The sequence below is a fragment of the Monodon monoceros genome, unplaced genomic scaffold, assembly GCF_005190385.1.
Source record: "Monodon monoceros isolate NGI ecotype Baffin Bay Population unplaced genomic scaffold, NGI_Narwhal_1 Super_Scaffold_21, whole genome shotgun sequence".
Lineage (NCBI taxonomy): Eukaryota > Metazoa > Chordata > Mammalia > Artiodactyla > Monodontidae > Monodon > Monodon monoceros.
The window spans coordinates 18,533,176-18,546,830 of record NW_021703778.1 but is presented as its reverse complement, the minus strand read 5'-3'; the positions used below and the strand labels follow the sequence as shown (position 1 = coordinate 18,546,830).

Genomic DNA, 13,655 nt, shown 5'->3' with positions numbered 1-13,655 from the left:
CTGCTAGGCCTCCAGGAGGCCCCAGTCCTTCTGAGGATCACTCAGCACCTACAGAACACATAACAACACTTCTCCACTGCTCTTGAAAAGAACTGGTTCACTCAGCATCCACAAAACCTGTTCAATTTTATCTCAGTGTCATATTCAAAAAATGCAGCAGGAAGGTAGGCACTATTTGTTCTCTGTATCCATTTATCTAACAGTAAGTACCTACAATGAACTAGGAATTATATTTTATTATTTAAAAAATTCAAAGCTGTAAAATACAGCCCCAGATGAGAGGTTACCAAAAGCAGCCTGAAAGGATCAGAATTGCTCACTCCCAAAATTCTGCTCTGCAGCTCAGCTGAGGATCAAAACCCCCAGACCCAAGGGAAAGCCCAAGATGGAGATGGTCTTGCCAAAGGCCAAGAGGAGAGGCTCGGGAAGCCAGCCAGCCTGGGAGAGGAGCCAGACGATGGCCTCAGGCAGCGCATAAGGCACAGGGCACGTCGGGAATCTTGGTAGGACCTCCCACCTTGCCCTCCAATTTGGTTTTAAATCCCTGACTTCTTTCTCTTCTCCCAGTTTAAAAAAAAAAAAACCAAAAAGGAAAATTTCATTGGGATACTTTCATTTGTTAAGTCAAATCTAAACTTAAAGTCAGTAAATTGTGTGGTTTTCTTCCTTCATTAATGATGAAAACTGTCCATTCAAAAACTACACTAAGACAATGTGTTCCTAAATAGCAATACAGCTTTAATTGTAGGGCATGAATCACCTTGCAAACAAATTACATCACGATGATTTATCAATAGGTACTGTACTGGTTGTTGTCGGGTGTTTTTTTGGCAAACTTAGAACAAACCAGAGAACAAAATGTAAGTCTCCATCATCATGTAGAAAAATAAAACAAACCTAAAGTATCTACCTTCGTGTCAAGTGATTCACACTGCAAAAGTAAAACTGAAATCTACACTTACAGCAGAGTTTTAAAAATCCTTAGTGTAAGAAACATAACCAATTAATACAGATCAATGCTCATTTATATGGAAAATTTTCCTATACAGAGGTAGAGTCCAGTGCACAGGGCTAAAACAATATTCAATAGTCTAAACAAGACTGAGTCAGGTTTTACGGAACCCACTTTAAGTTATCAGACTGTATGTACATACATACAATAAATAGACTATACAATTTTTTAAGTAGTTTAATAAACTCCATAAAATAATAGCAGATGCATTGAAATATTTACATAATTCAATTTTCAAATCTCTCTCATTCAAATAAAAGGGATAAAAATAAGGTGTCTGCTTTAAAGGCAGCAGAACCTCTTTCCTGAAATGGATGTTGGGTAAAATACGATACTTTACATGGGAGGAACTAATTTGAGAGGTATTCGTATTCAGTTAAGAAAATATGTCGCTTTTTAAGCTATATAGATTAGGGAATATAAAATGATATTTTCTATATGTTTAGGTCTCTATTTCAAATTCTAAATCTAACTCTTACTTGACGAGAGAAGCTGATTCTGGAACCCATACAGAGTGTATCAACACAATTATAATGGAAAGATAATTAACTTTTCATATTCTGCTTGTTTGCTTTTGAAAGTTTAAGCCAGAAAGAATTTGACAGTATTTCTGGCCCAAACAGTTCCATTTACACATGATAACAAATTTCACAGAACCTGACTAGTACTTGGCTTGGTGTTCTTGGGATGCTGGGTGTTTCCGAGTCCCTCCCATTAAGCAAAGCATGTCTCATCTGGAGCAGGCATGTCTGGGGAGCAGGTGGATGAGCTTAGGGCACAGACTAATAACCTAAGATTCCAAAGTTTTCCAAGCTCACACAGGAGGAAGGTGAAACACAGATTTCTGGCTGCCATTTGCCTCAAAGACCTGATGAAGGAAAAACTTAGAAACCTCTGTCATTTGTGACCCAAGAAAATGTGCAAACCCCAAAGCATTGTATGCTTCACTGACCCAGATTCTTAAGACTGATGTGGTATGCTATCGTTAACCCTTTAATTTTACTTGATGTAACAGATTTTTATCCAGCCCATAAGGAAATGAGGGATAGTCAGAAACGAAAATAGATGGTCATAATTAATGACGCATAAACCTTCACAGTTTAATTTTGTATAACTTCACTAAGCACCCACAATGAAAATGCAAGTTGAGTTTTTTATTCAATCATTCTGTGAAAAATACCTCAGTAAATAGGAACATTTTGCCCTTCAATGATCTTCCACGGGAATACCCACCCCCACCCCCATTTTTTTAAATTTTAGATTTTTAAAAAATTTTATACAAATAGACTAACTTTGATTTAAAGTAAACATATAAAAATTGAGAGGAATATTGCTTGCACAATGGACGTGGAAGTAGAGGAGGGGGTGGGCAGGGGGAGGAAGGGCTCCCACGCGGGCCGCGGGGGAGCAGCCTCCACCAGGACGTCAGGGCAGAGAGAAACCACCGCAGGACCAGAAGGCACAAGCACCCATGTGATCTAGAATGTTCCCGGGGGGAGGAGTCAGGGGGAAGGGCTACGTTTGGTTCAGCACTACAGTCAAGTTGATTCTGCCACTGTGGAGAAAACCGGCTAAAATAAAGGTGCACAGAAACGTGACAAGCGCTCCCCCTGGAGAGGAAGAAAGCTCAGAAGACAGCTCGCAGGAGTTGTGCAGAGAGAAACAGCCAGTACTATTTATTTGGATGTCTGTGCCATGGTGGGTACAAACTATATTCTCTGCTCTGTGGGACCAAAACCAAAACAGAATAAAACAAACAAAAATCCCCCCCTCCAAACCCCCGAGAAGCAGCAAGAAGGAATGCAAGAAGTCTTACGGGACATACTGATCCAGGTGGGGCGGTGAACGCGGCGTGCGACTTGAATGCACATCCAACTTCGTCACCTACGCCGGGCTTTCCTGTCGGTTCCGGCTACTGACCGACGGTGGCGGGCTTAGGAAATGGCCAAGCCGCTTTCCGTGCCTCTAGCCGACTTCCTTTCCCTTCCCTTCGTCCTCCAGGGTTAGAGTCTTTCCTCCACGAAGGAAGCGCTGTTCCGGGGCTGGGGAAGGCTGGACTGGATCCCACGGTACCGACTTCGCGTCCTCGGAGGCCTGCTGCGCGTGCGCGTGGCGCGGAGGCGCTCATCAAGGCAGCCTGGCGGAGCTATGAATTTTAAAAAAAGGAAAGGAGAAACAAAACCAAACCACCCTAAGACTGTCTTTTCTCGAACTAAAGGAGAAACTGAGGGATGGCACGGCCTCCAGCGGGGACGCCCACGGTTAGGAGATGATGGCCGGGGACCACCTGGGCAGAGTCAGATTGTCAGCACTCGCTGACCGCTTCCTCGTGGGTCTTCGCAGGTCCTTGTACTTATCCTCGCAGAGGCGGGAGATGGCCTGGGGGCAGAGGGGAGGTAATCAGGTCAGCCGGGAGCCAGCGCCCTCGCCCTGGCCGGCCCTCGGCACCAAGGACACTCGGGATGAAGGTGCAGAGGGCCTCTGCACCTCCTCTGAAGGAGGGCTCTAACCCGTGAGCCTCCTTGTCCCCACACTTTCAGCCGTCAGAGTCGGATGGGAAGAGCTGGGTGCACATGCAAAGCTGAGCTACACACAAGTGTAAGACACAAGAGTCACACAGCTTATCAGTGATGGCCCTGAACCCAGGCCAAGACCATAGGGGCTGGCCCTGGCTCTAACTGGGCTGTGGAGAAAATACTCTGAAAATATGAAAAATAAAAAGGCAGAATCAAACTTTTTCGGATTCCCAATCGGTAGGGTCATCTGGTAACTTTTTCCTTATAAAAGTGCATGCTGGGAACACTCTTTTTGTGGGTACATTTTTTTTAAAACAGGTTTTTTAAAAACTTCTTTGACTTAAAAAACAATCAGTGCACATTAAGTAAAAACCGCCATTAATAAGGTTATTAAAAATATGAGGTTGTACAAATTAAATCCAGGGCACCTCGTCCTTATTTTATGACACGCAGTATCAGGAACTGCCGTGAGCACACAGCTCAGTCGGCAGCAGTGCACCCGCCGGGCGCCGACACCTCTTACCTCCAGCTTATGGGCCCTCTCCCTGCTAAGGGGCTCCAAGGGGAAGCTCAGGTTGTTGGCTTCCGCCAGAGAACGAAGATCAAAATAATACTTGGCATAAACACTGGAGGGCACGTTGATGTTGAACTGGAGCAATTCGAGGAACTGTCGCTCCAGCTCGTTCCTGCAGAGAAAGCCACAAACGCACAGCTCAGCCACTGTCCCCACCTGTGGCCGCCTGGGCAGGCTGCTGGACACAGCCAAGTCCACCTGGTCCAGTGACCGGAAGGATGAGTCCTGATTAACTGGGATGATCACCAGAAAGTGCTTCAGGGCAACCCTGACACTGAGAACATCTGTGCACGCGCGCACACACACACACGCACACACGGCAGGCTCTGGCCTCACCTTTCCGCGTGAGCCATTGGCTCAAACAGGGCAGAAGATGCAGTCGAGAGCTGTCAAGTGGAGTCCAGTGAGGGCGGACAGCAGCCTGGAGGACAGGCCTCCCCAAGACCCAGAGGACTGCCCTACCCGGGAGCAGAGGTGAGGACGCGCTGACCGGCCTTCCTCCGGACCACGGGAGGAGGAGCGGTCCCCCAGCCCCAGCGCACACCCATCACCTGCAGGGCATGTGAGGACCCCCCTGCTGGGCCCACCCATCTGATCCGGCAGGTCTGGGTGGGCCCGAGAACGTGCATCTCTAACACTCCTGCGAGCTGCCGCTGCTGGTCCTGTCCGGCCGCTCAGAACTACTCAGCGACAGCCCCTGGTCCACAAGGGAGCCAAACAGCTGTATGAAGACGAACCAGGGCGGCCAGAATGCATCTGAAAACTTCCCTGTCATCAGGCCTACTTCTCGGTAGTTACTGCGGGGGGAGAAGCGTCCTCAGCGACAGGTCTGTCTGGGAGCACTGCTCCAGGGCCACCTCTCCAGGCAGCACCCCGGGATCACTTCTGTCCTTTATCACAGTCTCCCCTCCTTGTCTCCTCGGAGCCAGAAACCGTGACATCTGATGGTGCAGCCTGGCCCCAGCTCAGCACCTGACATGAGGTTGGTGCTCCATAATTCCTGTTACTGAAAGGAGCGCACCAAGCTCAGCCTGGGTGGAGGGATCCAGGGAAGGCTTCCGGGAAGTGAGAGCTGAACTGAGCCCCAGAAGCGACCAGCTCCGGCGGGGAGGAGCCAGGTGGGGGCGGGCTGCTCCTGGCGGGGGTGGGGTGGGGGCGGGGCGGGGCAGCTCGTCTGCTCCTGGCCAGGGGCCCCATCTAGCCATCCGAGCCCGTCTAGCGCTGCTATGACAACGGGGGCGGGAGCACTGAGGCGGCAGGGTGGCTGGTTCCCCGACAGAAGCTCCCAGGCAGATCAGAAGCGAGAAACCTCAGCAAGTCGTTATCGAAGGCCTGAGCGCCTCAGAGGGAGGGACCAAGACGTCGCATTCAGGTCATTTAATCGGAGGGGCTGCTTCGATGCAGCTTCGAGAAAGGAGTAAAGCCCCAAATGTGTGTGTTGTGCTAAACTTTACACTTTTAATGACTTGTATTTATGGCTCCTTTCAGTGAGATTTAATAAGAGGTCATCCTGTGAAATACTGGAACCCAGGTAAAATCTTAAGTGTCAAAAATACGCTAAGGCAGAAGTGCTCTCCTGGGCAACCTGGGAGCTGCCTGTGGACAGACTGCCACCCGGTGGCTAAGAGGTGCCACTGCAGATCCCATTCTCCAATGCCAGCAAGTTTTTAGTATAAAAGGAGAACTAGTCAGCTAGCTATTCCTGCCCCAAATGGTATCTAGACACCACTGCCTCTTGTTGAGGGTATAACTAGGATTAAAGTCAAGAGGAATCTTGTTTTGAACAAGGTGGCAGTTTCCCAGGGTTCCTTAGGGAAAAAACAGCCTTCCTGAATACTGAGTGTTTTCTTGAACAGAATGTTTAAGTTTGGGGGGAAATAAAAGATTTTAGAGCTTCTGTGTTTTCCAACTAAGGCAAGATTTAGAAAATAAAAATAATTCCCCAAATCTGAATTTCCAAACTGCAGAAGTACATCCTCCAGGGACATCTGACAGCTTGTTATGTGATAAATCATCAAAAAACTAACAGTGATGCAGAGAGAACGGGCTTCATGGATTTACTGCCCCGAAGGGGATAATTATAAGGAAATAGTTCTGATGTAAAACTTTATGATAAATAAATTCAAGTCAATAAACAAAAAAAATTTAATAAATATTTGGTACATTAGATCAACACTGTAAAGAAACCCAACTGAACTGATGCCATTTAGCAACTTGCAAATGGGGTTCTAAAATGGAGTAAAGCGAGTTGTTTTCATCACCTAATGGCCTGTCGGCTTTTGCAGAAAAATGGGCTCACTTTAAAGACCAGCCAACAAGCAGCAATCCCACTTCTGGGCATAGATCCCAAAGAACGGAAAGCAGGGCCTCTGGGAGGTGTCTGCACACCCGTGTTCATATTCACGACAGTGTTATTCACAGCAGCTCAAAGGTGGAAGCGACCTACTTACAGTCTGGATGACAATTATCTTAGTAACTGTTTTCACCTTGAAATGTAATCAAGAATTTTTAAAAAATATGCTCATTTTATTTTTCTTGCTGTCAAAAACTTCATATTTGTCTTACTTTTTATGATAAAGAATGACATGTAGGAAGCAGTCATACAGGTATGCAGCAGGAAAAGGCTCTGGTAAAAGACCCAAAACACAAACAGGAGCTCCCAGGGCAGCACAAAAATGGGGTGCCCAGCGAACCAGCAACCGGAAGAGGGGGGGCAGGGTGGGGAGGAGCCCGCACTGGTCACTGGGTCCAGGGACCTGTATGTGGACCGGGACACAGTGGAACCTGCTCCAGCTCAGAGCTTCCTCAAGGAAGCCAAACAAGACGAGAAAAATATTAGCAAGAATCATGTCAGAAATGCCTGTAAACCATAAGGAACTGTAAGAAATTCATATGATTGAGTGTTTCCAAAACAGCTCATTGCTCCTGGGAGGTTCTGACCCCACGTCTTGTATGCCCAGCCCCTGGGACCCCAGCCCCCAGGCCGCAGCTAAGTGTGAGCTCAGGATGGTGCCCTGAGAACACGCAGCCCGACCAGGACAGCACAGGGGGACCTCGAGGACACAACGCTCATTTTAAGCAACTGAACTTGCAAAACGTGACAAAAGCAGTGAAAGACTTCTCTCTGAACAGAAACAGGTAACATTTTAGCCCATCTGCTGCCAGTCATCAGTCTGCAGTGGATACAGAGATGGGATGAGCCCCACCGCAGACAGGGAGCAGGAAGGTAAAGGAAGGTTCGCCTAGAATAAGGCTTTCAGCAACTGTGTCCTTGCTCGGCCAGCCCACAACAGACGTGCAATCACATCCACTCATAACCACACTGAGCAGGTCCACAAAGGGGAGGGTTTCCTCTGCAGACACCCCCGCCCACACTCACATGTCCTCCACCGTGATGTCCTTCAGGATCTGGCAGTAGTCCACGTTCCACACGGCCTGGTCGTCCCATACCTTGGAGGCCAGCAGGATGGCCCCCAGAACAATCCGCTTCCAGTTGGCCGGACAGATGTCAATCTCTGCATATGTTAGAAGCCTTTCGAGGTACACCTGGAAGACACGAGCACGCCGGCGCCCGGTGACCTGCCTTGTTACTGCTCCACACCCGCCAACACCCGCGAACCAACTCCCAGCTGTTCACTGCACTCCCCCAGCTCAGCTTTAAACAGGCGCTGACAGCCTGATCACACGTATTTTAAAAAGTCAAAGGGCTCAACGAGTCTGAGGCAAAATGGGCTGAGAGGCACACTCTGTAACTGGATGTGTGGATGAGGCAGGCCCTTAAGACTCCGGGGCAGGAAAGTGTTCTAGGAGCTGCGGGTTAATTTCTCACTCTACCAACTATGACATCAACACACATTCAACAAACCACCGGGCTTCCCTGGTAGCGCAGCGGTTAAGAATCCGCCTGCCAATGCAGGGGACACGGGCTCGACCCCTGATCCGGGAAGATCCCATATGCCGCGGAGCAACTAAGCCCGTGCACCACAACTACTGAGCCTGCGCTCTAGAACCCGCGAGCCACAACTACTGAAGCCCGCGCTCCTAGAGCCCGTGCTCCGCAACAAGAAGCCACTACAATGAGAAGCCCGCGCACCGCAACAAAGCGTAGCCCCTGCTCGCCGCAACTAGAGAAAGCCTGCATGCAGCAACAAAGACCCAACACAGCCAAAAAACAAAGTTCCGTTTAAAAAAACAAACAAAAAAAACCCAAACCACCAATGTGTCAAGGAGGAGAACAAAGGATATGAAAGGAAGAAACCTATTTTTTTTCTATCTGTAGTTGTTTCTAAATTAAACTCTTTATTTTGAGGTAATTGTAGATTTACAGGCAGTGTTGATAAACGTTTTTTTATTATGGTAAAATACACACAAGATTTACCACTTAATCATTTCTGTGGCATTAAGAACAGTCACAGTGTTGTGAAATCGCCACCATCTATCTCTATTTCCAGAACTTTTTCATCTTCCCAAATTGAAACTCTGTACCTATTACAACTCCCCACTTCCCCTCCCCTGGCCCCTGGCCCCCACCTTTGTACTTTCCGCCTCCGTGACTGTGACTACTCTAGGTACCTTACATAGGTGGAATCGCAGTGTATTTGTCCTTTTGTGATTGGCTTCTTTCATTGAGCATAATGTTCCACGTTGTAGCATGTGTCAACATGTCCTCCCTTTTCAAGGCTGAATAATGATCCATTTTATGTATGGACCACATTTTGTTTATCTATCATCCACTGACAGACATTTGAGTGGTTTCCTCTTTCGGCTACTGTGAATAATGTTGCTGTGAACACTGGTATACAAGTATCTGTTCGAGTCTCTGCTTTTGATTCTTTCGGGTATACACCCAGAAGTGGAACTGCTGGATCATATCATAATCTATGTTTAATTTTTTGAAGAACCACCATACTATCTTGCACAGCAGCTGAACCATTTACATCCCCACCGGTGATGCACAAGGGTTACAATGTTTCCACATCCTTGCCAACACTTGTTGTTTTCTGTATTTTTTAAAAATTATTGTCATCCTAATGGGTGTGAAGTATCTTTTTTTTAATATTTATGTATGTATGTATGTATGTATGTATGCATGTATTTGGCTTCGCTGGGTCTTAGTTGCAGTACGTGAGAGCTTCGTTGCTGGGTGAGGGATCTTCAGTTGAGGCATGCAGGCTGAGTTGCGGCATGTGGGATCTAGTTCCCTGACCAGGGATCGAACCCAGACCCCCTGCATTGGGAGCATGGAGTCTTAACCACTGGACCGCCAGGGAAGTCCCTGAAGTGGTTGTTTTTAAATGAAATAATTCCAGCTGAAGTTGTAAAATGAAACCATGTAATATAGGATTTATAAACTGCCATACTTTAGTTTGAAGACAAACATCAGAAATACCCACAAAGCCCACTGCTTAAGCTGGATCACAAGGTACAAATGCCTTCTAAAGTCCCCCTTCATAAAAATCTGTTTATTGGTATGTTTTACATTTTTCTGAACCGTGGAATGATTACTTCCATAGTTTTTACAAAGGTTGATGACTAATTCTTCTCATTCTACCAAGGAGATGTATGATAGGGAATTCCCTGGTGGTCCAGTGGTTAGGACTCCACATTTTCACTGCCGAGGGCACGGGTTCAATCCCTGGCCGGGGAACTAAGATCCCACAAACTATGTGGTGCGGCCAAAAAAATAAATAAAATAAAGTATTTCTTAAAAAAAAAACAAGCAGAAAACTGAGGCTGGACCTAACTCCAGATTTTTTAAAGCAATTGTTATGAACAGTCTTCATCCAGATCCCTAAGACTCTATTCCTTTATACAGACGAGCTATGTAAACCTCTCCAAGCTCCCCAATGAAACAGCTCCTCATTGACTCAGTACAGAAAGAAGGCTACTCAGTTTTCTTCTTACTTTACCATAGTTGATAGATATTAACAGGTACACTAGATAATATTTAAGATAACATTTAGAAAAAAATAACGGGCATCTACCATGTCTGATATTCCACTAGGGCTAACTAGAGGAATCAGACATGAAAATACACTCCATTACTGAGGGAAGGCAGTTGTTATGTTGGGAGATAAGGCATTCATAATAAGCGCCACTTAACGGCATGTAATTTAGCAGAACTTGCCAGTAAAGCTATATTCAAGGGTCAGCTGCAACTTCTTTAGTAAACTCCCACTTGGGTGTTTTAATTCTCTGCCAAGTAAAATAACAGACAATTGATTCTTTCTCAGCACCATTCCCTAGACCGTTGCTAACAGGACACTCTTGCTCAATTAAATTTTCAGATTTACTTTCATAAGAAGGACCATCCTTGGGAGTCTCTAGAAAAGAGAGGCCAGTGAGCACTTACTGAGCTACGAAGAGCATTCAGTTGACTGTACAAAATAAAACTGTTAAAGGCACGGGGGAGGGAGAAAATGCAAGCTCATGGAATCCAGGATATGTGACCAAACTTCCGACGATGCTGGAATTTTTCCATGGATTTTAAAGAGCAGCACTGGGTCCATTCATCTTAAGACTCTCGTACCCAGAGCTTAGCCAACTGGGACCTCAACAGCGCTTCCTATTTGCTAGTATTTGAAGGAGCACAAGAATGAGATATTTGGATTCGTCACTGGACACCATCTGAACAACAGCTTTTGACTTCCTTAGAAACCACTAACGTGACCTAAAAAGGGAGTCTTCGGGGTCAGAATGGATAGATTCCACAGGTCGCCTCACCATCAGAGCACCAGCCTCTGAGAGGCACTTTGGGGCTGCAGTCCAGGGGCTGAATGGCAGCCCTCATGGCCATGCAGCAATGGCTGGACCTGCCAGGCCACTCGAGGGGGACCCAGCTGGGCTGGCATGACTGGTGCTTCCTGATACAGCCAGGAGCAAGTGGCTGAAGGTCCTGGAAGCTCCTTGCACAGGCAGGCTGCAGTCTGGTTCCTTGTGTGCAGCAGTGCAGAGGTAACTGTGGGCCTCCCCTGCCTCCCCCCGGGCACGCAGCCAAGAGAAGGCCCAGGAGAAAGGCCGAGAGAGACGCAGCTCTGCCAGCTCTAGACCGGACCTGTTGTGAACGGCTGCTTCTACCTCTAGAAACTGGAGAGAAGGGCAGGATCATCATACATGGGGCTCGCTCAGAGCTCGCAGCTGTCTCCCCTCTGCCCACAGGCCCCAGGCTGACTCGGCCAACCAAGCAGGCCTCAGAGAATCGGTCTGCAGGGCTGGGCCTGCTGTGCGGGCCCCGAAGCTGCTCACCTTTAGGCTGTAGCCAGCAAGACCGCCATATATGTATGCTAATCCCCTGCTAAGCCACCAGCTGATGTCACAGGACAAGAGAAGATTTCAGCAGTTCCAATGACTGACAAATACACACCACTCTCGTAGTACTCCCAAGACAAACTAGCCACCCCTCCCAGCCACCCTCGGAGACAGGGAAACACACTTTACATGTTCTCCATGTCTCTGCAGAAACTGTGTCCTCCACAGGACACTAACCTTCTCCTTCATGCTAATAAATCCAAACTCTAAGGCACTACAGGGCACGGTCAGGTCACAGTTTTCTTAGGAATGGAAGGTAAAAAAAACCCCACCACATTCCATCTGCAGAAGCTTCAAAATAAATCTTTCATCATGGTGTGGATTTTAGTACTAATCTTATCCACAGTGTCATCTGATTTTCTCACCCTTCCCTCCCCTTTATCACAATCTCCTTTCATTAAAATATCAATCCTGCTGCCCAAGGTGTGTTTTGTTAAGGACGTGACATCCTTTGGAGGAACAAAGCTGAGCAATAAATATGCTTCCCAATCATGACCTAAGGACCTATCATCACTCCAGATCACCAGAGGAAGACTTGTTGAATGTCTGTTAACCTACCAGGCGGCAAGTTCCATGAGAGAAGAAGTGAACAAACAAACAGGTTACTGTCCAATCGTCCGAGAGTACAGGGCTCTTAGTGTGGCAGAGACACAAAGGGTCCTGTACACTTTCTGTCACACACCAATCTCTTCTCAGGAACTGCAGGGATGACTTTCTGGTCCCTCGGGGCAGCCCGTGCACTGGCAGAGCTGACTTCTTATCTGAGTTGCACACAATGTCAGTGACGAAAGGTCAGTGACAATGGGCTACACTGTCAAATCTATTTCCCAAATGAGACCTGACCTAAAGAGTCCGTCCCTAAGGTTTTCAGAGTCTAAGTAAGGTTACAGATTTTTATCTCAAGTCTTAAAGTGCAGATTTATGTCCATGCTGTCTCTGAGTATCTTACAGACACATATTTACATGAAAATCACAAAAGAGAAGGCAGCAACTACAGCAGTCCTTCCGATATATGAACTTATCACATCTGATCAATGGTATTAAACCTCTGCAGGGAACCAACGCCAGAAACCTGGACGTTAATGAGGAGGCGCTGGTCCTTCTCAGGCCCTTGGGCCCCATGCTTCACTTACCTGCACGCAGCATTTCAGCTTTCCTGATTCTGAGTGCGATCTGACAATGGGCTTTAGGTGGGCACTGTGGAGCAGACCACACACGCACCCTCTTTTAGGAGATCCCGTCGCTACCCTCCCAGATAAAAGACAACCCTGAAGTGGTGCTGTGCTTCCCAGGTCCGTGATGGACATTCCTGCCTGCGCCCCACTCCACGACCGCGTCACCCTGTGGGCACTCACCAGGGTGACAATGGCACATTCCGCAGTCAGCTGAGCAGCACTGAACAGTGTCCGAACAAACCGGTAAATCTGCTTCTGCTCTGGGTTGTGTTTGTCATAATCTGGTGGCACTTCGCATTTCTGGGAAAGGAGAGATTCTCAATGACTGGCCGCCCAACAAGAATAACAGAGACACGACTGGACAACACCCTGAGACCCCGGGGGAGGGTTACCGAAAGAGGGTGAAGGTTCTCATCGAAAATATCCAAGAGCATCCTTCCATCTGGGTCCCTGGTTGGGGGAGCGGGCCGGGGGGAGAAATAACAGAAAACGGAGTTTACCTTCTGCAAGTATGAGTGCCAGTCAAAAGGAAACAAAAATATATTTTGATTCAGCTGTTATTTCAAGAAACAGAGGCAGTGCTGTTAAGAGATGCTACTGATTATTCATGAATTATAATTTGTTTTTCTTGGGGACAATACTTAATCATTTTTGAATAGTCCAAGAAATAAAGGTTATGAATCACATTTAGTTTAATTAACTTAAGTGAAAATGTAGATTTTCATTTCCTGAGTTTTCAAATGAACCAAATCTAAATTTCTTTAACCTCTTGTTTCTGAGCAAAGGCTGACAGATCTGTTTAAACCATCCTTACGTTGTGGTTGACAAGAAAGAATTCTGAGGGTAACAATGAACACTCATAGTGTGTCCTGGAGATTAGTTTGAAAGTTTCACAGCATGCAACTTAACCACTTCGCTAATGAGGAGTTTCATGACTGTATATTGAAAAACAAAAGGGGACACGTAGAAAAGTGTAACTGGTTGTTACCAAGCCGGTAACTGCACAGACCCATTTAAAGTGGCAGCGTTCACTGTGAGCTCAGCGGGGCCGCTGGGCTCTGGGGGGTCGT

The 13,655-nt window shown here is 47.1% G+C and overlaps 1 protein-coding gene across 3 annotated transcripts in view; it reads right to left on the bottom strand.

Annotated features, from left to right (window-relative positions):
• Nucleotides 1–2,662: 2,662 nt before the first annotated feature.
• Nucleotides 2,663–13,655, bottom strand: part of CCNY (cyclin Y) — a 126,250-nt gene continuing 115,257 nt past the window's right edge. For all 3 annotated transcript variants that reach the window (XM_029239022.1, XM_029239024.1, XM_029239023.1), the window contains exons 6-10: nucleotides 12,978–13,035; nucleotides 12,766–12,885; nucleotides 7,482–7,648; nucleotides 4,052–4,214; nucleotides 2,663–3,391 (exon numbers count right to left, since the gene is read on the bottom strand). In XM_029239022.1, coding sequence (XP_029094855.1) covers nucleotides 3,275–3,391; nucleotides 4,052–4,214; nucleotides 7,482–7,648; nucleotides 12,766–12,885; nucleotides 12,978–13,035 — 625 coding nt within the window. In that variant the 3' untranslated portion in view covers nucleotides 2,663–3,274. The remainder of the gene's footprint in view (nucleotides 3,392–4,051; nucleotides 4,215–7,481; nucleotides 7,649–12,765; nucleotides 12,886–12,977; nucleotides 13,036–13,655) is intronic.